The sequence below is a fragment of the Pelophylax lessonae genome, assembly GCF_965119305.1.
Source record: "Pelophylax lessonae genome assembly, chromosome: 6".
NCBI lineage: Eukaryota > Metazoa > Chordata > Amphibia > Anura > Ranidae > Pelophylax > Pelophylax lessonae.
In genome coordinates, this window is record NC_138773.1 from 113,108,894 (window position 1) to 113,135,309 (window position 26,416).

The window sequence follows — 26,416 nt, forward strand, 5'->3', positions numbered from 1 at the left end:
ATGGGCCACAGCGTGCCCCCCCCCCATCAATGCAGATGGGCCACAGCGTGCCCTGCCCCCCCCCCATCAATGCAGATGGGCCACAGCGTGCCCCCCCCCATCAATGCAGATGGACCACAGCGTGCCCCCCCCCATCAATGCAGATGGACCACAGCGTGCCCCCCCCCATCAATGCAGATGGACCACAGCGTGCCCCCCCCCATCAATGCAGATGGGCCACAGCGTGCCCCACCCCCCCCATCAATGCAGATGGACCACAGCGTGCCCTGCCCCCCCCCCCCATCAATGCAGATGGGCCAAAGCGTGCCCCCCCCCCCCCCCATCAATGCAGATGGGCCACAGCGTGCCCCCCCCCCCCCATCAATGCAGATGGGCCACAGCGTGCCCCCCCCCCATCAATGCAGATGGGCCACAGCGTGCCCCCCCCCCCATCAATGCAGATGGGCCACAGCGTGCCCCCCCCCCATCAATGCAGATGGGCCACAGCGTGCCCCCCCCCCATCAATGCAGATGGGCCACAGCATGCCCCCCCCCCATCAATGCAGATGGACCACAGCGTGCCCCCCCCCCATCAATGCAGATGGACCACAGCGTGCCCCCCCCCCATCAATGCAGATGGACCACAGCGTGCCCCCCCCCATCAATGCAGATGGACCACAGCGTGCCCCCCCATCAATGCAGATGGACCACAGCGTGCCCCCTTTCAATGCAGAGTGCCTCCTCTCTATCCACACAAATTAAGGGTATGTAAGAATCCCTTCTGCCAAGGCATTCTCTCTAAGTACAATCCTTCCAGGTCAGTCTGTTTCCCAGTACACTCCCTCCCCCTCGCCCCCCCCCCAGGTTAGTGTGTCTCCCAGTCAGTCTGTCTGTGGGTTGCAAAGGCGCCTAGTGTGTATGTGGGCTTCAGGGCAAGACACTGCTTGATTGCTGGCGGGGTGTGTATCTGAAACATTCAGTACCCACCACACGGTATGCAGGGATTAAGGCCCCTTTCACACTGGAGTCCGTCAAATGGACTCCGATTATCTCAGCGGGGAATCGATCCGCTGATCCCCGCTGAGCAGGAGGAGACAGCTGTGTGTCCGCGATGTGTGCGGAGACACAGTTGTCAGTTCCCCATACATCTCTATGGGGGAATCGGATGGGAACGGACTGTCTGTCCGTTCTTATCCGATCGGATGGAAAATAGGGTTTCCATTTGTCCAGATTTGAGGGATCGGATGTCAGCAGACATGTCTCCGCTGACATCGGATGCCCCATAGAGATGCATGGGTGGACCGTTCAGATCTACCTGTCAGTTTCTTTGGCGGATCTGAACGGTCCACCTGTTTGAAAGGGGTCTTAAAGAAAAATCTGAGGATGAAGGGAAGGGGGGGACCGCTTTAGAGTTGCAACAATGGTAAATTTTCAAAATGTACACCACAGTGCCCCCAGTACACCACAGTGCACCTTTATGACACAGTGACCCTTTTATTGAAAGCCTTCTCTGCAGTGTATCACCTTGGCAAGTCATAAGCACTGATCAGCCTGGGGTGTCCTCTCCCTTTGGCCTCAAGCCGGCAGCCACTGCCATGCTCACAGGGGACGGAGACTGGAGGTGCTGCAGATTTGGGTTGAAGGTGGGAGCTGGCCAACTTAAAGTGGGTGTAAACCCACTTTAACTATAGGTAAGCCTATATTAAGGCTTAACTATAGGTGCTGTAAATATCTCTGTTTAGGAGATATTTACAGTGCATGCAGCCGATGACGTCATCGGCGCATGGGCTCTGAAGGAACGGCCACCCGTGCCGTTTCTTCAGAGCCCTGTGTCGTGACTGGCGGCTCCTGTGTGCATGTGCGGGAGTGACGTCACGCGGCTCTGGCCAGTAATACTGCCGGAGTCCGCAGACCAGGAAGAAGACTGCTCAAGATGGATACGGCCAGCAAGCGGGCATAACGCGGGCTTCGTTGCAGGTAAGTGTCACATAATGTGCTAGTATGCCATGCATACTAGCACATTATGTATTTACTTTGCAGGGGGAAAAAAAGTTTACTTCCTCTTTAACAAGCGGGTACTTACCTGCTTGTTAATTTTAAAATGTTCCCGCACTCTCTGCAGATAGTTCTGCAGCACCTCCCACTCCCTGTGAGCATGGCAGTGGTGGCTGGCAGGAGGCCTAGCAAAAAGGACACCACTGCTAAGTGGTGGACCGTGGCCATGACAGGACTTTCATTTGGCATGGACCATTCGTGGCCCCATTTAGATCCCTGCGAGGTACCATGAGCCTCTCATGGGGCCCCCACTGACATCGGGCCCTTGGGGCACCGCCCATGGGCACAAATGTCGGTTCACCCCAATCCCTGTCCACAATTTATCCCCATTTCCACCCAGAATTATCCATCCCTCTCCGGGATTCCGGATGGGGATACATTGCAGACAGGGATGGAGGAATCTGGCCTGGGCGGGGATGATGGAGTTGCAATGCATTGTGAAAATGGATGAGGATGATTCTGGGTGGGGATGAAATTTACTTAGTGAACAGGCTCTCCACAGTGTTATTCCTTTTCCCACACAGAATCATCCCCAGCCATTTTTACAATGCATTGCAACTCCATCATGTCTGGAGTCTGTGTCCCATCAGGAGTTCAAACAAAAGCACAGGTGGACCAGCAGCAGGCTTCAGTGCCAGCACATACAAAACAAAACTCAGTGACTTACCCTCCACACTGATCTTCAGTCTGCTCCATTCACCTGCGAGGACTGGGGACACTTCCTCCATTAGGCAGATAACCACACCCCTATGCTGAGTGCTGGCCAATCAGCTACTGCCCAAACTTTTTCTTTCACAACCAGGCTCCTCCTCAGGCAAAGAGAGGTAATTGAAGCTTGCCAGGATCTACCCGCGGCCACTGGGAGGAGAGGAAAGCCTGCTGTATGTAGGTACTCGTACTCCTCTCGAGTCCTCAGTCAGACTAGTGCAGCGGGGGGGGGGGGGGGGTACGACCTCGCTGATTATTAATCATTACTGACTAGACCACCCCACCCCCACCAAACCCCAAGCAATAGCACATATCAGGGGGGGGCGGCGTCTTGCGGCGGTGAGGATCGGGAGCCATTGTTTTTAAAGTGTGTAAGGGGGAAGCGGTCCCCGGGCCCCTCTAGAGGCTCGGGCCCCATACACCAGTACTGCCTGTACCCCCCTGATGGCGGCCCTGCAAGTGAGGGTTATCTTGCCCTCACTCGACTTCCTGTCTAAGAGGATTCGGGACCAGATCGTTTTCCTCACTGCCGGCGGGTCCGGTAAGCAGGAAAAACGGCCGGGATGCGGCAGGAGGGCACCTCTTCCGCCGCCCCGGAAGGGTGATCCCGTGGCGAATCCGCCACTGGGACAAACCTTACCTGAAAACCCACCGCCTGCAGTTTAAAGAAATACCGGGGTTATGGCAGCTATCTGCTGCCATAACGCCGGTATTTAGCTTTAAACTAATGATGTATATAGTCGTTAGGCGGTCGTTAATTGGTTAAAAAAAAAACTGATTTCTCACAACAGAGGAATGAGCTATTATAGCTGTTCGGACAAGGGCCCCAACGTTGCCTACAGTTTATTGCAGTGAAGCCCCACTGGGTCTTCTGCAGCTATTCACAAATGGTCTTATTCACAAGTGTGAGAAATGTAGGCAGATTTCCATCCATCCTAAAACACTGTCAGGGAGGCATCTTAGACAACCCCTTCAAATCTTTGGTGGTGTCATCTACAGTAGCTAAGTTAGTTCTAGCAGAATTGTGGGGAGGTCATGACAGGTTTAACCACTTGCCGCCCGCCCGCCGTCATGACAGCGGAGCAACCATTATTCTGGGCCGCCGTCATATGACGGCGGCACTTTAAGCAGGGCAGGCGCGCGATCGCGTGCGCGCCGCCCTGCACTGCCGGTGTCGGGGTGTCCCCGGGACACCCCCCGTCACCGGCAGGGGGGAAACAGCCAATGGGCGTGGCTGTTTCCCACGTGATCGGCTGTGTTCCAATGACACAGCCGATCACAATGGAGGCGCCCACAAGATGACCGCGCATGCGCGATCGGGAGCGCGCAGCGCTGTCATGTCAGTGGCACTGTGTTCCGTAGGAACACAGCTGTCACCGGCGGTAGTAAACAGTCACTGACAGTGACTGTTTACTATGTGATCGGCTGTGAATCCATTCACAGCCGATCACAAAATGTAAACAAAGAGCAGTAACTCACTGTTACTAGCTCTTCTCTCCTCATACAGCTTCCAGTGTGAGGGGAGAAGAGCTAGAAACAGTGAGTTACTGCTCTGTACACCTGTAAAAAGTAAAAGCACAGAAATAAATGTCCCCACACAGTCCTCAGCCCCCCCCCCCCCCCCAATGTCACCTGTCACCCAACAGTGACCTCATCAGTGCCCAGAAATTGACACCCATAACGTTCACATGTGAGCGCGGGCAGAATCACCGCGATTCTGCCCGCGATCTGGAAATCATTGCAAATCGCGGGACGCCTGTGCGTTGCCCGGGATTTGCAATAGCACCCCAAACGCTGTGCGATGTTGCTGCGATTTCCTCCTGCCGAATTGCGGTAACATCGCGCAAACAACGCATGACGCCCAAAAAAGGTACAAGAGTTTTTTTGGGGCGTCATGCGTTGTTTGCACGATGTTACCGCGATTCGGCAGGAGGAAATCACAGCAACATCGCACAGCGTTTGGGGTGCTATTGCAAATCACGGGCAACGCACAGGCGCCCCGCGATTTGCAATGATTTCTGGATCGCGGGCAGAATCGCAGTGATTCTGCCTGCGATCGCTACGCTCACATGTGAACGTAGCCTAAAGTTCACCGGTCACCAGAGACTGCCATCAGTACCGCCGTGCACCATCGCCCGTCACCTGTCACCCATCAGTGACCATCGCCCGTCACCTGTCACCCCATCAATCACCGTCACTTGACACCCCATCAGTGATTGTCACTTGTTACCCCATCAATTATCGTCACATGTCACCCCGTCAGTGATTGTCATCTGTCACCCCATCAATCATCGTCACTTGTCACCTCATCAATCATTGTCACCTGTCACCCCATCAGTCATTGTCACCTGTCACCCCATCAGTCACCTGTCACCCCATCAGTCACCTGTCACCCCATCAGTCACCTGTCACCTGTCACCCCATCAGTCATTGTCACCTGTTTGCCATATGCATGCAATCACTTACTGACCGCCTAACGACTATATGCGTCAGCCATTCAAAGCTAAATACTGGGGTTATGGCAGCAGATAGCTGCCATAACCCCGGTATTTTTTGAAACGGCGGGCGGTCGGCTTTCAGATAAGGGTGGTCCCAGTGGCGGATTCGCCGCGGAATTACCCTTACGGTGCAGGGGAAGAGGTGCCCCCCCCCCCTCCTGCCGCGTCCCAGACGTTTTCCCAGCTTACCGGACCCGCCGGCAGCGGGGAAAACTATCCGGTCCCGGATCCTCAGAGACAGGAAGTCGAGTGAGCAATGGCCCTCACTCGACTCTATGGTCTTGGAGGACTGGAGCTACGTCAAAAGACGTTGCCTTGCAACTGGTTTAAAGGGCCGCTCTTTTTTTTTTTTTCTTTTTTTTTTTTTTTTCCTCTTTCAACAATTTTTTTTTTTTTTTTTTTCTTTTTTAGTGTAGTTGTGAGGTGTGAGGTCTTTTTGACCCCAGATCTCACAATAAAGAGGACCTGCCATGCCTATTTCTATTACAAGGGATGTTTACATTCCTTGTAATAGGAATAAAAATGATCAAAACATTTTTTTTTTTTTTTTTAAACTGTGTAAAAATAAAATAAATAGGAAAAAACAAAAATTAAAGCGCCCTGTCCCCGTTAGCTCGCGCGCAGAAGCAAACGCATACGCAAGTCCCGCCCACATATGTAAACGGTGTTCAAACCATACATGTGAGGTATCGCTGCGATCGTTAGAGCGAGAGCAATAATTTGAGCCCTAGACCTCCTCTGTAACTCTAAGCTAGTAACCTGCAGAATTTTTTAAAATGTTGCCTATGGGGATTTTTAAGTACCAATGTTTGGCGCCATTCTGTGAGCATGCGCAATTTTGAAGCATGACATGTTGGGTATCTAATTACTCGGCGTAACATTATCTTTCACATTATGGAAAAAAATTGTGCTAAATTTACTGTTTTCTTATTTTCTAGTTCAAAAAAGTGAATTTTTTTTCAAAAAAATCGCATTTGGAAGACTGCTGCGCAAATATGGTGTGATAAAAAATATTGCAACGATCTCCATTTTATTCTCTAGGGTCTCTGCTAAAAAAAAAAAGATATAATGTTTGGGGGTTCCAAGTAGTTTTCTAGCAAAAAAAATGATTTTAGCTTGTAAACACTAAGTGTCAAAAATAGGCCCAGTCTTAAAGTGGATAAATGGACAACTTTGTGTAAAGCGCTACTTGGATGTTAGGCCTATGTATGTGGCCAGGCTTTGAAAAAGTGTTACACATGTGGTATCGCCATACTCGGGAGGAATAGCAAAATGTATTTTGCTATGTACATGCTATGTGTTAGAACTATTGCATAAATGGACAGCTTTGTGTAAAAAAAAATGTTTTCATTTTCTTTCCACATTTTCCAAAAACTTGTGGAAAAAAATGACATATTCAAAAGACTCATTATGCCTCAAAAATTATACGTTGGGCTGTTTGCTTTCCAAAATGGGGTCATTTTATGGGGGTTTCCATTGTCCTGGTGCTCCAGGGCCTTCAGAAAATTATATGTGTAATTTGTGCTCCTAGAATGCCGGACGCTGCTACTTGGCAGTTAGGCCTCTGTATGTGGCCAGGCTGTGAAAAAGTCTCACACATGTGGTATCGCCATACTCAGGAGGAGTAGTAGAATGTGTTTTGGGGTGTAGTTGCAAGTATACATGTGCTGTGTGAGAGAAATAACCTGTTAATACGGCAATTTGTAAAAAAAAAAAAAAAATCTTCATTTTGCAAAGCATTGTGGGAAAAAATTACAACTTCAAAAAACTCACCATGCCCCTTATTAAATACCTTGGAATGTCTACTTTCCAAAAAGGGGTCATTTGGGGGGTATTTGTACTTTCCTGACTTTTTAGTGTCTCAAGAAATGAGATAGGCCTTCAGTACATCAGATCAAGTGTGATCAATTTTCAATGATACGCACCATAGCTTGTGGACTCTATAACTTTCACAAAGACCAAATAATATACACTTATTTGGGTTATTTTTACCAAAGATAAGTAGCAGTATAAATTTTGGCCAAAATTTGTGAAGAAAAATGACTAATTTGCAAAATTTTATGACAGAAACAAAGAAAAATGCGTTTTTTCACAATATTTTCACTCTTTTTTTTTTTTTTATTTATAGCACAAAAAATAAAAAACCCAGTATTGATCAAATACCATCAAAAGAAAGCTCTATTTGTGTGAAAAAAAGGACACAATTTTTGTATGGGTACAGTGTTGCATGACTGAGTAATTCTCAGTCAAAGTGTGAGAGCGCTGAAAGCTGAAAATCAGTCTGGACAGGAAGGGGGTAGAAAGTGCACTGTAGGCAAGTGGTTAATCTAGATCAGGGGTCTCCAAACCTAAACAAATGGTCAGTTTACTGCCCTTCAGACTTAGGGGGGCTGGAATGTTGCCAGTGGAAGTAGAAAATGTCCTAATGTGGGAGCAAACAATACTCCATCGATGGTGGAGGAATCGTGCCCCATCATTAGTGTCAGTAATTTGTCCCCTTTGTTGGTGTCATTGGGAGAAATATTTATCCTTTGTTGGTGTCGTTGGGAGGAATAGTACCCCATCATTGGTGTCGTTGGGAGGAATAGTGCCCCATTGTTGGTGTCATTGAGAGGAATAGTGCCCCATTGTTGGTGTCATTGAGAGGAATAGTGCCCCAGTGGGAGGAACAGTATGCCATTGTTAGTGTCAGTGAGAGAAATAATGATGGGACTAATACCCCATTGTTAGTGGCAGTAATTATGCTCAGTGTCAGTGGGAGGAATAGTGCCCCAAGAGCTGGACAAAGGCAAGCAAAGGGCCACATCCAGATCCTGGGCTGCACTTTGGAGACCACCAATCTATGTGCTGGCAACAAAAACTGCACATTTTACAGAAAGTGAAAAACAAAAATTAAACCCGCGCTACACAACGTGAAAATTTAAATAAGAATGAATGCAATAATGGGCAGCTGCTGCAGACACTAAGAAAGTCTTAGGAAAATATGATGAAAACGAAATTATGCAGCGCTAGCTCAAATAAAGTATTAAGTGCTGTGATATAAATACAATAATATTTTATAAAGTGCACACTGTATGATCAAATGTAAAAAAGTACTAAGTGCTTATAAATATCTGAGCAGTAACAAATAAATATATATGATAGTGCACAATAAACAAATAGGTGGTTAGAAATAGTCCAAATGAATATTCAGTGCTTGAAAAGAGTCCTTATAGTGATCCAATTAAGGTGCCAAGGTGCCAAATAATTAAGGTGCTTGCAGAGTGATATGGTGCCCCTCAAGGTTCCCCACTCACCAGATTGCAGATAATCATAGACCTTCAAAATTATTGCACATTGCCCGGGATCTTTACAGGACCAGAACTTCTCCTATGTAGCCTTGGAACTTTTTGGGTCAGCTTCCGCTTCCACCGTTAAACAAAAGAATGGCCATACATGGTGAAGTAAGTATGAGCAATTTTATTCCCAAAAAATGTTCAGATGGGTACTCACAAGCATGAATAGAACTCGGGCATATACAAGGAACTCGTGTGGCGCCGCTCTCGGCGTGCGTTCCACACACAGGAAGTTCCTGACCGGAAGTGACGTTTGTTTTGGTCCGCAACCGGAAGTGCGTCAACGCGTTTCGCCGTCAATACAGCGTCTTCAAAGACATCACTTCCTGTTAGCGGAGGCTCTTTATATCGTAGCCTCTCGATGCTAATTTCCGGAATCTAATTATTTAAACTTTGGCAATCGATCATAAACCATATAACTTATCCAATGGCATTGTTATAGTGGAATTACTCATCTATAACCTTTGTTATTTAATTGATATATCTATAATATTCATGAACGATTGATACGTCCGGGCATCACTTCCTGTACACAATGCTTATTTAACCCATTGTTAATCCTGCTGTTTTACAATATTAAAAACATCAAAAATATAAATATTTTATTGTGTTCTCATTATATGATTATTTAATTTTAATACTAAGTTTATTGATGATAATAAAAATAATAAAAATTCATTAAAATTAATCTTAAATTAAACATTAAAAAAAATATATATAAAAATAAAAAATATATAAAAAATTATGATAATAGAAAAACCTGTAATATATTCCTATGAATATTGGGACAATTGATATTTTAATAATAAGATATGCATAAATCATTAAAACCATTATATAAAAATTAATATATACTCTTGAGTTATAAAAAAATATATATATATATATATATGTGTGTGGAGAGGAAAAATGGTCATTGGAGGGATATAATAATATAATAGTATATATAGTCAAATCTAAATTTCTATACTAAAACTAATGGATAAAATGTTAATTAAAAGCAGTTGAGAGGAGATTATATATATATATATATATATATATATATATATATATATATATATATATATATATATATATATATATATATATATATAAGCATTTTTTCCATTAAGAGAATAAAGGATATTTTGGGAGGGTTACCAATTGGATAGGAAACAGTTGACATCTAAGTCTACGTTCAATCCTTTGGGTTTGAGTGTCTCCAAACGATGGATCCACTGGGTCTCATTTTGTGACACTGCTTTTTTTAGGTTGCCACCCCTCCAGTGGGGTTCTATTTTGTCTATGGCACAAAAAAGGACAAAAGGGTGGGGTCACTATGATGGAACAATTTGAAATGGTGGGAAAGGCTGTGGTTTTTAAACCCTTTCTTTATATTGGAGACATGTTCTCTCAGTCTCACCTTCAGTTCCCTAGTGGTCCTACCCACATATTGTAGTCCACATGGACAAGAGAGAAGGTAAGTCACATGTGTGGATGAACAAGTTATAAATTTATTGATTTTATACATTTTACCATTAAAAGATGATTTAAAATTCATATTTTTCCTTTTTCTAAACCTAGAGGTGCGGCAGATCATACACTTGCCGCAACTAAAGAACCCATTCTGATCCCAGAATGTGCCTATTTTTTTAGGTGGATTGACCACATTATGTGCTAGTTGTAATCTGAGGGTTTTAGGCTTAGTATAAATGAACTGTGGTTTTGAGGGAAGTAAAGTTTTAAGAACATTATCTTTTAATAAAAGGTGCCAGTGCTTTTTTAAAATCTTCTCCATTTGGGTGTGCTGTCTTGAAAAGCTGGTGAGGAATGCCATACTATAATCTCTATTAGTCTTTTCTTTTTTCTTGAATAGATCCTTACGTTCAATATTTTTAACTTTTTTCTTGATTTTCTCCAAATCTCTTTTCTTATATCCCTTTTCAGAGAATTTATTTATGATTACTTCTGCTTGTTCATCGTAATCACTTTCTTTGTCGCAATTCCTTCTTATCCTCATTAGTTGACTGCTAGGAATTGTATTGAGCCATCTGGGATGGTGGCAGCTACCTATGGGGATGTAGCCATTAGCATCCACTTCTTTAAAATAGGTTTTTGTAAAAAGTTTGTTAGAATCTTTAAAAATACAAAGGTCCAAAAAATTGATACCTTCCAAACTATTTGTGTGGGAAAAAGAGATGTTATATTTGTTGTTGTTCATAGATGATAAAAATTGATCTAATGTATTCTGGGTACCCCTCCATATAATAAAAATGTCATCTATGTATCTCTTATAGGTGATGAGTTCCTTAGGTCTGTTTTTAAAAATTTGTTCACTCTCCCATTTCCGCATAAATATGTTTGCTATGGAGGGAGCATATTTTGCTCCCATGGCAACTCCTTTCTTTTGTCTATAGTAATCTTTCTCATGCCAAAAAAAATTGTTGCTCATTGCGAGGTTAAGTCCTTGTAGTATAAATTCCTTTTGTTTCGTTTTTATTTCCGTCTGGTCCAGGGCCCATTTTGCTGCTTGTAATGCATGATCCTGCTTAATGTTTGTATAGAGGGAGTTGACATCTACTCCCACTAGAATGTCACTTTCCTCTGTTTTAATATCTTTTATAATTTCCATAAGGTGTTTGCTATCTCGCAGGTAAGCCAATCCTTTCTGTGCTAGCGGCTGAAGAAAACAGTCCAGATATTCTCCCAGACGTGATAAAAGGGAATCCACCCTGCTCACAATGGGCCTGCCAGGTGGTTGTTCCTTGTTTTTGTGTATTTTGGGCAGCTGGTATATTACCGGTACTCTGGGTGCATCTGGTACCAGGTACCTACTTTCCTTCTTGTTAATAATATTTTCTTGGCGTGCCCATTTAATAAGTCTGGTAAGTTTAGCTTTGTATTTCTTAGTAGGGTTCCCTTTTAATTTTTCATATGTCTCAGGATCATTGACCAGTCGGTTTAATTCATTCAGGTAGTCATTTTTATTTAGGATTACAAGACCGCCTCCTTTGTCTGCGGCCCGTATTACTATATCTTTTCTTTTTTCCAATAATTTAAGACCTCTTTCTATGTCTTCTTTTTTCCTGGAATTTTTTATTTTCAGACTATCCAAATCATTTTCTACCATAGCTTTAAAAACATCTATAAATTGATTATTTAAAATTTTGGGGTTAAAAACAGATTTGTTTCTCAATTGGGTATAGGTGAACTCTCCTAAGGGTGCAGTGTTGGATGTATTCTTCCCTGCATAATATTTTTTAATATTTAATTTTCTCACACATTTTTGGAGATCGATATAGGTATTGAATTTATTTAAATTTTTTTCCGGCGCATATTTTAATCCCAAACTTAAAACATTGAGTTCATCCTCTGTAAAAGTGGCAGTGCTTAGATTAAAAATTCCTTCTGTTAATTTGTTCTTTTTCTTTTTCTGCCCTCCTCTACATCCTCTCTTTCTTCTTCTCTTTCCTCTCTCACATATTGTGTTTGTTCCATCTGGGGCCAGGGTCTCCAATCGTCTCTCCGGTCCAGGTGGTAGGGGTTCCCCCCTCCTCCTCTGTAGTTGGGTGCTCCTCTCCCTCTCCATGGGGGTCTGCCTGATCCCCTCCTTTGAAAATCCCCTCTGTAATTATTGTATCCATAGTTGCCTCTACCTCCTCTGAATCCTCCATTATTTTGTGGACGTCTTGCTCCACGTTGTCCTCTATAGTTATTATTATATCCTTGTTGCTGGGGATAATGTTGTTGAGGGTATTGTTGTTGAGGATATTGTTGTTGGGGAGTTTCATTCCTTAATGGCATGAATCTGTTATTCGTTGGAACATTGTACATTGGGGTGTTTGGTTCCGATCTACCGTATGGAGTAAAGTTGGGATTCTCAAATCTTTCCTCTCCATATTCTTCGTTCTCATTGAGATTCACTCTGGGGGTCATGGCAAGGGGATATGGAAGACCTCTTTCTGGAGATGAGTCTCTAGAGGCTCCTTCTTGAGGAACAAACACAATATGTGAGAGAGGAAAGAGAAGAAGAAAGAGAGGATGTAGAGGGCAGAAAAAGAACAAATTAACAGAAGGAATTTTTAATCTAAGCACTGCCACTTTTACAGAGGATGAACTCAAAGTTTTAAGTTTGGGATTAAAATATGCGCCGGAAAAAAATTTAAATAAATTCAATACCTATATCGATCTCCAAAAATTTGTGAGAAAATTAAATATTAAAAATATTATGCAGGGAAGAATACATCCAACACTGCACCCTTAGGAGAGTTCACCTATACCCAATTGAGAAACAAATCTGTTTTTAACCCCAAAATTTTAAATAATCAATTTATAGATGTTTTTAAAGCTATGGTAGAAAATGATTTGGATAGTCTGAAAATAAAAAATTCCAGGAAAAAAGAAGACATAGAAAGAGGTCTTAAATTATTGGAAAAAAGAAAAGATATAGTAATACGGGCCGCAGACAAAGGAGGCGGTCTTGTAATCCTAAATAAAAATGACTACCTGAATGAATTAAACCGACTGGTCAATGATCCTGAGACATATGAAAAATTAAAAGGGAACCCTACTAAGAAATACAAAGCTAAACTTACCAGACTTATTAAATGGGCACGCCAAGAAAATATTATTAACAAGAAGGAAAGTAGGTACCTGGTACCAGATGCACCCAGAGTACCGGTAATATACCAGCTGCCCAAAATACACAAAAACAAGGAACAACCACCTGGCAGGCCCATTGTGAGCAGGGTGGATTCCCTTTTATCACGTCTGGGAGAATATCTGGACTGTTTTCTTCAGCCGCTAGCACAGAAAGGATTGGCTTACCTGCGAGATAGCAAACACCTTATGGAAATTATAAAAGATATTAAAACAGAGGAAAGTGACATTCTAGTGGGAGTAGATGTCAACTCCCTCTATACAAACATTAAGCAGGATCATGCATTACAAGCAGCAAAATGGGCCCTGGACCAGACGGAAATAAAAACGAAACAAAAGGAATTTATACTACAAGGACTTAACCTTGCAATGAGCAACAATTTTTTTGGGCATGAGAAAGATTACTATAGACAAAAGAAAGGAGTTGCCATGGGAGCAAAATATGCTCCCTCCATAGCAAACATATTTATGCGGAAATGGGAGAGTGAACAAATTTTTAAAAACAGACCTAAGGAACTCATCACCTATAAGAGATACATAGATGACATTTTTATTATATGGAGGGGTACCCAGAATACATTAGATCAATTTTTATCATCTATGAACAACAACAAATATAACATCTCTTTTTCCCACACAAATAGTTTGGAAGGTATCAATTTTTTGGACCTTTGTATTTTTAAAGATTCTAACAAACTTTTTACAAAAACCTATTTTAAAGAAGTGGATGCTAATGGCTACATCCCCATAGGTAGCTGCCACCATCCCAGATGGCTCAATACAATTCCTAGCAGTCAACTAATGAGGATAAGAAGGAATTGCGACAAAGAAAGTGATTACGATGAACAAGCAGAAGTAATCATAAATAAATTCTCTGAAAAGGGATATAAGAAAAGAGATTTGGAGAAAATCAAGAAAAAAGTTAAAAATATTGAACGTAAGGATCTATTCAAGAAAAAAGAAAAGACTAATAGAGATTATAGTATGGCATTCCTCACCAGCTTTTCAAGACAGCACACCCAAATGGAGAAGATTTTAAAAAAGCACTGGCACCTTTTATTAAAAGATAATGTTCTTAAAACTTTACTTCCCTCAAAACCACAGTTCATTTATACTAAGCCTAAAACCCTCAGATTACAACTAGCACATAATGTGGTCAATCCACCTAAAAAAAATAGGCACATTCTGGGATCAGAATGGGTTCTTTAGTTGCGGCAAGTGTATGATCTGCCGCACCTCTAGGTTTAGAAAAAGGAAAAATATGAATTTTAAATCATCTTTTAATGGTAAAATGTATAAAATCAATAAATTTATAACTTGTTCATCCACACATGTGACTTACCTTCTCTCTTGTCCATGTGGACTACAATATGTGGGTAGGACCACTAGGGAACTGAAGGTGAGACTGAGAGAACATGTCTCCAATATAAAGAGAGGGTTTAAAAACCACAGCCTTTCCCACCATTTCAAATTGTTCCATCATAGTGACCCCACCCTTTTGTCCTTTTGTGCCATAGACAAAATAGAACCCCACTGGAGGGGTGGCAACCTAAAAAAAGCAGTGTCACAAAATGAGACCCAGTGGATCCATCGTTTGGAGACACTCAAACCCAAAGGATTGAACGTAGACTTAGATGTCAACTGTTTCCTATCCAATTGGTAACCCTCCCAAAATATCCTTTATTCTCTTAATGGAAAAAATGCTTATATATATATATAAATCTCCTCTCAACTGCTTTTAATTAACATTTTATCCATTAGTTTTAGTATAGAAATTTAGATTTGACTATATATACTATTATATTATTATATTCCTCCAATGACCATTTTTCCTCTCCACACATATATATATATATATTATATTTTTTTTTTATAACTCAAGAGTATATATTAATTTTTATATAATGGTTTTAATGATTTATGCATATCTTATTATTAAAATATCAATTGTCCCAATATTCATAGGAATATATTACAGGTTTTTCTATTATCATAATTTTTTATATATTTTTTATTTTTATATTTTTTAATGTTTAATTTAAGATTAATTTTAATGAATTTTTATTATTTTTATTATCATCAATAAACTTAGTATTAAAATTGAATAATCATATAATGAGAACACAATAAAATATTTATATTTTTGATGTTTTTAATATTGTAAAACAGCAGGATTAACAATGGGTTAAATAAGCATTGTGTACAGGAAGTGATGCCCGGACGTATCAATCGTTCATGAATATTATAGATATATCAATTAAATAACAAAGGTTATAGATGAGTAATTCCACTATAACAATGCCATTGGATAAGTTATATGGTTTATGATCGATTGCCAAAGTTTAAATAATTAGATTCCGGAAATTAGCATCGAGAGGCTACGATATAAAGAGCCTCCGCTAACAGGAAGTGATGTCTTTGAAGACGCTGTATTGACGGCGAAACGCGTTGACGCACTTCCGGTTGCGGACCAAAACAAACGTCACTTCCGGTCAGGAACTTCCTGTGTGTGGAACGCACGCCGAGAGCGGCGCCACACGAGTTCCTTGTTTATGCCTGAGTTCTATTCATGCTTGTGAGTACCCATCTGAACATTTTTTGGGAATAAAATTGCTCATACTTACTTCACCATGTATGGCCATTCTTTTGTTTAACGGTGGAAGCGGAAGCTGACCCAAAAAGTTCCAAGGCTACATAGGAGAAGTTCTGGTCCTGTAAAGATCCCGGGCAATGTGCAATAATTTTGAAGGTCTATGATTATCTGCAATCTGGTGAGTGGGGAACCTTGAGGGGCACCATATCACTCTGCAAGCACCTTAATTATTTGGCACCTTGGCACCTTAATTGGATCACTATAAGGACTCTTTTCAAGCACTGAATATTCATTTGGACTATTTCTAACCACCTATTTTGTTTATTGTGCACTATTATATATATTTATTTGTTACTGCTCAGATATTTATAAGCACTTAGTACTTTTTTACATTTGATCATACAGTGTGCACTTTATAAAATATTATTGTATTTATATCACAGCACTTAATACTTTATTTGAGCTAGCGCTGCATAATTTCGTTTTCATCACATTTTACAGAAAGTGTATAAAGATGGCTAGGGACTACCTGGCATACCACTAGAGGTCCGCCATCGTATGTTGTATCAATAAACAAACACTGTTTTTCACAAGAAATGTTGACTGTGTGTGTGTGTGTGTGTGTGTGTGTGTGTGTGTGTTTTTTTTTTTTTTTTTTTTTCCATCTAAATTTATGGAACTGTGATTGTCAGTGTGAGCAGGACAATTTTTTTTTAAATTTCAAGTGTCCTTTTTTTCCATCTTTGTACTTGGATAGGTACTATATATATATATATATATTATAATATACTTTATACATTTTTTTTTTTTTTTTTTGGTCACGCTGCTATTCAAAGTAGTATTTCTAAGTCGACTGCGTGTAGTGGCCCTATCCCCTCCTTGGGTGTCCCCATAATAACGCATGTGCAGATGGTGCCCCATAGGTTCTCACCAGCCTTTGGGTCCTGGCAGGACCCATTGGGACATGACAAGGAAGTTTTTAGGCTTCTCTGGTCATTGTCGTCTGCGTGGGAATCCCTGCGTGTGTGCAGATACCTGGGGGACCCAGTGCATATGCAGATGAGTACCCGAGCCATGCAGCACATCTGCACACATGTACAGGGGGGGTGGACAGCAATTTAAATCCCATTTATAAGGGAGGGAGGGAGGGGAATTGAGGCAGGTCAGCCCAACATGGCCTTCAGGGTATAACCAAATTATTTAATTCCAGTTCCTCATCTCTTATTAGATTGCTCACTCTTATTCCTCATTAACACTTGCTATTCGGGTCGTCAGCGGATTCCTAAAGGAACAATCTGTGGATTTTGTCACTTCTGGTCTCTGTGCTGTTTCCCTGGCCAGTACATCCAGGAAAGTGTTTGATCAGATGCTTTGATGGGCGGAGGAGGGAGGACACCCCTGATCTCTCAATAAAGCATACCTGTTACTGCCCAAAGCGATCACAAGGGGTGGTGTTCATCCCTTGTGATAATACTAAAGTTAAATGGAAAAAAGTGTAAAAAAAAAAAATGAAACATTAAAAATGTAAACCACTCCTGTGCTCATACATGCTTGTAGGTCCGGCACAGGTATGAAAACGGTGATTGCACCAAACATGTGAGGTATCACCACGAATGTCAGAGTGAGAGCAATCATTCCAGCAATGAGGCTTATATTTTAACACCAAACAGGTATACTAAAGTGTCACCTATGGACAATTTTTGCTACTATGGTTATTCGGCATTTCACGGGCATGTGCAATTTAAAATTTTGACCTGTTTGGTATCTATTTATTCAAAACAACATAATCTTTTATATTATATTGGGTTTGTATGCACAAATTAATTCAAGCATATTTTTTCCTGAAAATTTGCATTTGACAAATAGCTGTGCAAATATTGTGTGTCATAAAAAAAAAATGCAACAGCCAACATTTCAAAATGACCACAGTAGGCAAATGGACACTGTCACTTTGCCCATGCAGGGCATGAGACCAGTTACACTCCCCTTGCCAGTGCTCCCCCATTGAATATTCCTCCAATACAGCAGGTAACATTACCTGCTGCTTCAGGGCACAGGGGAGCATGTGTCCTTCTCCCTGTGACAGTAAGTGGGCGTAGCACTAGGCAGGAGTACTGCCATATGACCGAGTGTGGGTGATGTCGCCAGTCACCACTTACACTGGTCGCTGTCACCATGTTTTTCTGTGCTGAGTTCAACTGAGAAAGGAGTGGCAAAGAAGCGCAGATGTTTTGGGCACTTTTTCCTGGATGAGCAGGGTGACAGTGTCTCTTTAAAGACTAGCTCTGTCATCTGCCAATTCAGCATAAATGTTAAAGGCTTCACCTATTTACTAGATATTTATACATATTTGAAAACTGCTGCATGATCTCCTGGAGCTCAATATTTTCTACTGCACCAAGCTCTATTGGGTCCTATTTGTCTGGTAAGCCCCCTCCTTTCACTTATGGGTGGAGGCACACATATTGATAACGATGAAGACCCTTTATACATGAAAAGTTTCCTGCACTTTGTCTGTTTCTCCTTTAACCCCAGAGACTGTTTCATCATTCCATTTTTTATGCACTTTACATATGTTTACACCATATTGATGTTGTTTTTATCATTTGTAACCGTATTTATTACATGCAACTTATGCACTTTAAACCATTGCACTTTGTTGTTTTAATTATATTTTTTTCTAGCGCCGCAATATTTGTTTTTGTATGTATTGCGAATTGTCTTTAGTTTTTGCTGGCTGCTGATAACTGTACACTGTTAGCGCGGTATTTCCTTTTACCTATAGCACCTGTAATTACCTTCACAGTATTTGCAGTTCTATGTATTCTTGCTTGATTAAGCAAGTCAAGTGAATATTGCCAAAGAGATATCTGAATGCCTTATGCTTCCAAATGTCAAACTTTTGACCGAGGCGGCATAGGGGCACTCTTGATAAGATGGTGTCAATTTCTAAAGACTTTGCTTTACAGATATACATAATTTCGTTTACAGTTTTGGAAGAGTTGGATAAAATGCAGCTGATATATCTGGGCATTCTCCTTTCTCTGTATGCCCTTTGTTCTTCCTTGGACAATGGCTTAGCCAAGACACCTCCAATGGGCTGGATGACATGGGAACGATATAGATGTAACATTGACTGCAGAATTGACCCAGAGAATTGTATTGGGTAAGTTTTTATAATTATTTTGAACTAGCCTAGCACATACATTGCCATGTTAATAATGTATTTTTGAGACCCACTGTTAGTGCAAATCCCAAAACGACTTTGTGATTTAAAGGACTTAAAAGTAAACTTTAGTCAAAACTGAAAGTGCAAATTTCTGAAGACAGTCATTCCAGTCAAGGGCCCAGTAGGTCATTTTAATGAATCAGAGAGCCTGTCTTTTACCTACAGCAATAAAACAGGCCTGATAAAGTACAGCTTCTGGCATTTGTCCAGTCATGATTCATGTAAATCTCTTGCAGTGATTTGCAGGGCCTTAAAAAAACATAGTCACCATAGAATGCCAAAAATGACTGGTTAAACCCGCAAGTACCTTTTTCTCAGTCATCTATTGAGGGACACGGCTTGATAATAAGAAAAAAAAATGCTGCCTACTGGGGAAAAGGACACTAGGCTTATAGAAAGCCCCCTTGAGGCTGCAACTACCTTGCACCTCAAACCTTCTCAGTTTTCCTAAGTATTCTTCGGAAGTGGATGTCCCCTTCTTTTTTTTTTTCTCTCTCTTCTGCTTTATTTTTTGCTTGAATTGTAACATTTCTTTTACTATTTAAGTAGTAGTAAAGCCCAACTGTTCACTTGTACCTTCAGGTAAGCCTAAAATAAGGCTTACCTGTAGGTACAGTAAATATCTCCTAAACGTGCACCATTTAGGAGATATTTACTATATTAGTAGCCAGTGACGTCTCCGGCGCATGTGCACTGCGCTCTCAATGGTTGGCGTGCCTTCCATTGAGAAAGCCGTGTTGTAGCTATGGCCCCCCGGCACATGTGTGTGGGAGTGACATCATTGTTGCTCAGAAGGAAGACTGGTTGAAGATGGAAGCCCTGTCAGCGGTGACAGCGTGCCACTGGAGGGCTTCGTTCTAAGGTAAGTCTTTCATAATGTGCTAGTTATGCTATTATTTTGCTGGGGAATTATGTTTTTGTGAATTTTTTTTTGCGGTTTACTACCACTTTAACAGCTGCTGATAGATTCAGGAAGGATATTGGAAATCCTGAAAGTCTTTCAAGTTATCCAGTGATCATAGGTTTTCCCAGTTCATTAAATCTGTGGTCCTAAACTAAGGATGTGAATGTAATATTTGCCAGTATCTGTGTTTTATTCCCATATCACCTTTTTGGATTCTGTGAAATGGGTAACTTTTTTCTCGTGGATATGTTCTCGTTCCTTTATATCTGTACTCCCCATGAGCACTATCAGATAACTGATTGTGTCCTAAGCTACAGGTGTACATGCCCACTCTGCTGGAGCATCACATGTCGCCACAATGTACCACTTGTATCACAGCCCATAACCAATATCGTTTAGGTTGGCCCTACCTATGATTGAGACCGTAAAAGCTGCTGGAAAGTGTAATGTGGAGGCACCAGCAGTGCTGCACAGCCAGGTAATATTGCTGGATGGATATTGGATGGAACTCTAGCTATAAATGTTTGTAAGGGCTTTCCACCTATTCTTGCTATGCAGCACAGTGATGGGTACAAAGCCTATAAGTCATTTAGATGTCTCCATGTGCCTATTTATCTTTTAAGTATGCTGGTTTTCTGTTTGCCAAAGCCCTGAAGTTAGCAGTGACAACCCCCTTGTGTTCCACTTCCAGCATGGAACTCTAATTTTCAGCTCAGGCCAATATTTTTGGGGATTACCTGTGGTGACTTCTGAAGACCAAGTGTTGCGAGTGGCTAGCATGCTATGTTGAGGTTTTCCCTCTGTAATGTTCCTGAAGCGAAGTGTGAAGGAGTTAATATTCCCATTTTCCTAATGGGCATGCCTACATTTACAGTATGCTTTTATGTAGTTTACAAGTTTGCCTCATGAAGGGAACAATTTCTATTTATTTTAATTCTGAAGCTGTACTTATCTATTACTCCATCAGCGAGGCACTGTTTATGCCCGCCAGCCTACCTTTTTCAATTTCACACTTCCTCCCTCTTGCCTTGTAATGTAGCACTTTGGAAAAACTTTCTTGACTCATTTATGCCTTGGTGGACTCTGCCTTTTCAATCTATACACACACCTTTTCTCAACTCTGACATTGACCTACTGGTCAAAATTTCTAAGAATGGATTTGGTGGCTGCTGGTGTTCACTCTCAAAATATAGATTGGGTTGAGCAGATAATTTTTTCTGTGATGCAAGTTGACACCTTATACTACATGCACCCAACTTCTCTACTAACCAGAAATCCCTAGGAAGTACTAGTTGTAAACAGTCCACTTAGGGCTTATGTACACTACAGCTTTTAAACGTGAGTTTAGGAATTTTTGGCTTTTTTTTTTTTTTTTCAAAGCTCCTAAACTCAACTCCAAAAAAGCCTATGTGTCCATGCACACCTAGGCTTTTACAAGAGTTTAGAAGCTGGTGCGGTTAAGGGAGGTTCAACCTCCCCTAACCTCCCTCTTTCACATTCAGGATATAAACGTTTTGACCTTATAGTATTTTGGCTTGGCTTGCAAAGCAATGTGCTTGCTTATGTAGCTACCACAAATCCAATGCATGAAAAATGGAAATTGGCTGAATATTGCTGATAAGGATTGGCAGTTAGCAGAAGCTGTAAACTAGAACTGCAACCACCACAATGTATATGAGTTTACTATTAAGATGCCAGCTGGGGAAAAGAGCAGAAACTTAGGGTGCCCGAAAAACGGGGCATAGGATGGTATCTGCTCAAAGAAAGTGCACAGGATGGTAGCAGCAAGAAGAAGAATAGAAAGCAGCACAGGCTATTGCAGGAATGGGCAAACTACGGCCCAGCGGACCTTTTAATCCGGCCCGCAGGGAGCTAGCTAATTTATTCATTTATTCACCTCCCTTTCTAGCAGTGGCGGCCGGTGCATGGGTTTTTTTTTTCTTTAAATCACCTGATTAGAGCCAGAGGCTCTAATAGGCTTCAGCAAAGGGTGAACCCGGGGCGCAGAGCAGTGCGCCCCGAGCCCACCCATTGTGTGACAATAGCGAATGAAAATTCGCTATTGTCACACGGATCCTCCTCCTGGCCAATCAGGAAGCAGGTCTAATACCAGCTTCCTGATTGGCCACAAGGCAAACCCCATGCCATTGGCCGAGGAGGAGGCGGGAGGACTCGAGGAGACGCTAGGGGACTGAGGAGAAGCTGCTGCTGCAGGTAAGTGCACTGGTCTCGGGGGGGGGGGGGGGCACACTTCATTGAAGGGGGCACGCACGCTGGTCTCTGTATTGAAGGGGGCACGCACGCTGGTCTCTGCATTGAAGGGGGCACGCGTGCTGGTCTCTGCATTGAAGGGGGCACGCGCGCTGGTCTCTGCATTGAAAGGGGGCACGCGCGCTGGTCTCTGCATTGAAAGGGGGCACGCGCGCTGGTCTCTGCATTGAAAGGGGGCACGCGCGCTGGTCTCTGCATTGAAAGGGGGCACTCGCGCTGGTCTCTGCATTGAAAGGGGGCACTCGCGCTGGTTTCTGCATTGAAAGGGGGCACGCTGGTCTCTCTGCATTGAAAGGGGGCACGCTGGTCTCTCTGCATTGAAAGGGGGCACGCTGGTCTCTCTGCATTGAAAGGGGTTTTGTAAAATAACTTTTTATGCTTTTATACCTTAAATTAATCTAAACATTTAATGTTACAAATTTAAATTTAATTTATATTAATTCACACATACACACCGTCCATCTACTCTTGGTCCGACCCCCGGCTCCAATATATGAACCCATTGCGGCCCTCGAGTCAAAAAGTTTGCCCACCCCCTGGGCTTGTGCCAGCTGAGGGTTTATTATATTTTGTCTGTGACTTTTTATTTATTTTGGTTTAATATAGAATAATCACAGTCCAGCATTCTCAGTGTACCTATAGTAATACAATTATTCTTTGCAATATAAAAAAAGACAACAGTTTGGAATTTTTCAAGTTTTACTTAGTCACAGAAAAATCTTTTATACGTATACAGTATATCTTCTCAATTTTTGTTCTAAAAGACCATCATAAAACCAAGGAAACATTTATATGAAAACACACCTATAGTTAAATTGCATGATCATGTGACATATACAGCATATTGCAATTAGTCAAAATGACTTCCACCCACATAATAACCCTTCTAATACTACAACCAACAAAGAAATTTCCCAAACTGCTACAAAATTAGCTTTATTTTTATTTTTGTTAACTTATTCTTGTTTTTTAGTGAAAAATTGATCAAAGGTATAGCTGACAAAATGGCTGACAGTGGCTGGAGGGAACTTGGTTACGTTTATATCAGCATTGATGACTGTTGGGCACTCAAGAGTAGGGATTCCAATGGGCGACTCCAACCTGATCCAGAAAGGTTTCCTAGTGGCATAAAAGCACTTGCTGACTATGTAAGTATATCATATACTGTATCACAGAGTAAGATTAGATTAGATTCCAACTTTATTGTCATTACACATGTACCAGTACAAGTCAACGAAATGCAGTTTAGGTCTAACCAAAGTGCAATAACAGCAGATGCAGGATATACAGTTTTTACATGTTTACATAATTAATTAAATAGAATAGTAATAAAGATTATAAGCAGTAGTTTAAAATATATATACTAGGGATGCCCCGAAATGAAAATTCTGGGCCGAAAATGCAGGATGCCCTTGGTCGAAAACCGAAAATGACTTTTTCCCCCCAAAAAAATTTAAAATGGATAGAACAGGGGCATACACCAAAAACAGGTAGCGATGTACACCTGTCGCTGCCACCCGGTCACAGTATATGTACTGTGATGGGTTGGCAAGAGGTTAATTTAATTACCAATGGTATTTGTATTATGTAGCATGAGGTGGGTTAATGTATTGTCACTAATGCATTAGTGACTGACCAGTGACAGTTAATTAACCCCTTTGTGCTGCATTAGTGCAACCAGTATCAGTGCAACCAGTGTTAATTAACACTGATACTGGTTGCACTAATGCAGCACAAAGGGGTTAATTAACTGCCACTGGTCGGTCACTAATGCATCAGTGACCTGCAGTGACAATACATTAACCCCCTCATGCTGCATAATACAAATACCATTGATAAGCTGCCTCAGCTCTCCCCCATCCCCCCCCGCCCCCTAAAGAACTACTCCTGGGAGGGTGTTTCTGATAAAATAATTCACCAGAAGGGGTGTTTGACAGGAAATCACCTCCCACTATGGGACTTGGCACTGAAAGTGTTTAGACAGCTTTTATCCTTGTGCACAGTAGCTTCCTCGTGCCATATTAATTCTGCTTAGATATGTGTACAGAGGACTTTTGTGATGTATCCCATTAGTGATAGGTGTACAGTTGAGTAGAGAGCTGGAGCCTATATGTCAGCCCTGAAAACAGAGAATCTTATATAACATTGCTTTTAAGGTTCATTGGCTGCTGTGCGTTCTTTGTTCTGCTCTTCTGCCAGTTTTAGTCATTGCTTCAAACCATAACCAGCGCAGAATAACAAAACCCTCTCCCTAACGAAATCCATTAATAATTCAGGTGTATTTGTTTGTACTGTGAACATGTTCTTTTTGTCCTTAGAATGAGGATCTTAATTTCCCAGAGGCAGTCACAAGTGACACACCGGAAGGGCGGGGCGAGCGGCCGCTATAGATATAACTATGTGATCCTTCCCTGTCAGCTCAGCGGGACTGTGACTGTGTGTGAATGAGAACTGACCTGACATCGGGCGGGGGGGGGGGGGGGGCGGCCGCTAATAGCTGTAACTATGTGAGAGCTTCACTTCCCAGTCAGCGGAGATACATGCCTGACAAGGAAGTGAAGCGCTCACATAGGTATAGCTATTAGCGGCCGCCCCCCCCCCCCCCCCCCTGCCCGGTGTCAGGTCAGATCTCATTCACACACAGTCCCGCTGAGCTGACAGGGATGGATCACATAGTTATATCTATAGCGGCCGCTCGCCCCGCCCTCCTGCCTTCATTCATGCACACATCTAGTAGTAGGGACGTCATTGAGAGGAGGCGGGACTTTTAAACCTGCCCTGCGCTGCGCCCTCCTCCTTCCTCACGGCGGCCATATTTATTTCGGCACTGTTAACCCATTATCGGCCGAAATGAGATGGGCTCATTTTCGGCCGATAATTTCGGTGCATCCCTAGTATATACTATAAAACAATAATAAATAAATCACTAATAAGCAGCAATAGTCAGTCTATTAAAAAAAATAACGAAATATAAGGAAATAATTATAGTGTATCATTAAGTGACAGAGTTCACTATAGAGACAGCTCTAGGAAAAAAGCTGTTCCTTAGTCGACTGCTTCTGGTCCGAAGACACCTAAAACGCCTACCAGACGGTAAAAGAGTAAACAGACTATAGGCTGGATGAGAGGAATCCCTAAGAATGCTGCAAGCTCGTCGCAGACAGCATTTATTTTGAATATCCTCCATGGCTGGCACTAAAGTCCCTATAATGCGCTGGGCAGTTTTTACTACCCGCTGCAATGCCTTACGCTCTGCAACAGAACAGTTCCCATACCAAACTGTAACACAACTGGTCAGGATGCTTTCTATTGCCCAGCAATAGAATTTCACCAGGATATCCGAGGAGAGCTGATTTTTCTTTAATATCCTCAGGAAAAAAAGGCGCTGGTGAGCCTTCTTAACTAGGCTAGAGGTGTTAATAGCCCAGGACAGGTCTGCCGAGATGTGGATCTCCAGGAACTTGAAACTGGAGACACACTCAACAACCATCCCATTAATATAGGTGGAGTCATGTGTGCCTCCTGTCCCCCTCCTGAAGTCCACAATAAGCTCCTTTAGTCTTGGAAGTGTTAAGGAGCAAATTATTGTTATTACACCATGTAGCTAAGTGCTGAATCTCCTCCCTATAAGCAGTCTCATCATTATCAGCGATGAGATCGATCCCAGTAGTATCATCTGCAAACTTGATGATGGAATTAGATCCATTCACAGGCCTGCAATCAGAAGTGAAAAGGGAATAAAGGAAGGGGCTCAGCACACAGCCCTGTGGTACACCAGTGTTAAGTATAATGGTATTAGAGCAGATGGAGCCAGATCGAAACTGCTGGGGTCTGTTGGTCAAAAAATACATGATCCAGTTGCAGGTGGAGATGTTAATACCCAGTTCTACAAGTTTGGTTATTAGCTTAGATGGAATAATAGTATTGAATGCTGAACTGAAGTCAACAAACCACATACGTGCATAAGTGTTCTTTTTATCTAAGTGTGTGAGCACAGAGTGCAGTGCCATAGAAACTGCATCTTCCGTGCTCCTATTGCAACGATAGGCAAACTGGTAAGTGTCTAATGTGGATGGCAAAAAATCCTTCAGATGAGCCAGGACCAGCCGCTCAAAACACTTCATGATAATGGGTGTCAATGCTACAGGACAATAGTCATTCAGGCATGTTGGTCTCGAGTGTTTTGGCACTGGCACAATGGAGGTG

At 42.2% G+C, this 26,416-nt stretch overlaps 1 protein-coding gene across 1 annotated transcript in view; it reads left to right on the forward strand.

Annotated features, from left to right (window-relative positions):
- Window positions 1-26,416, forward strand: part of NAGA (alpha-N-acetylgalactosaminidase) — a 41,436-nt gene that overhangs the window by 6,856 nt on the left and 8,164 nt on the right. The window contains exons 2-3 of the mRNA XM_082262090.1: window positions 18,798-18,972; window positions 23,184-23,358. Of these exons, the coding sequence (XP_082118216.1) occupies window positions 18,818-18,972; window positions 23,184-23,358 (330 nt within the window). The 5' untranslated portion in view covers window positions 18,798-18,817. The remainder of the gene's footprint in view (window positions 1-18,797; window positions 18,973-23,183; window positions 23,359-26,416) is intronic.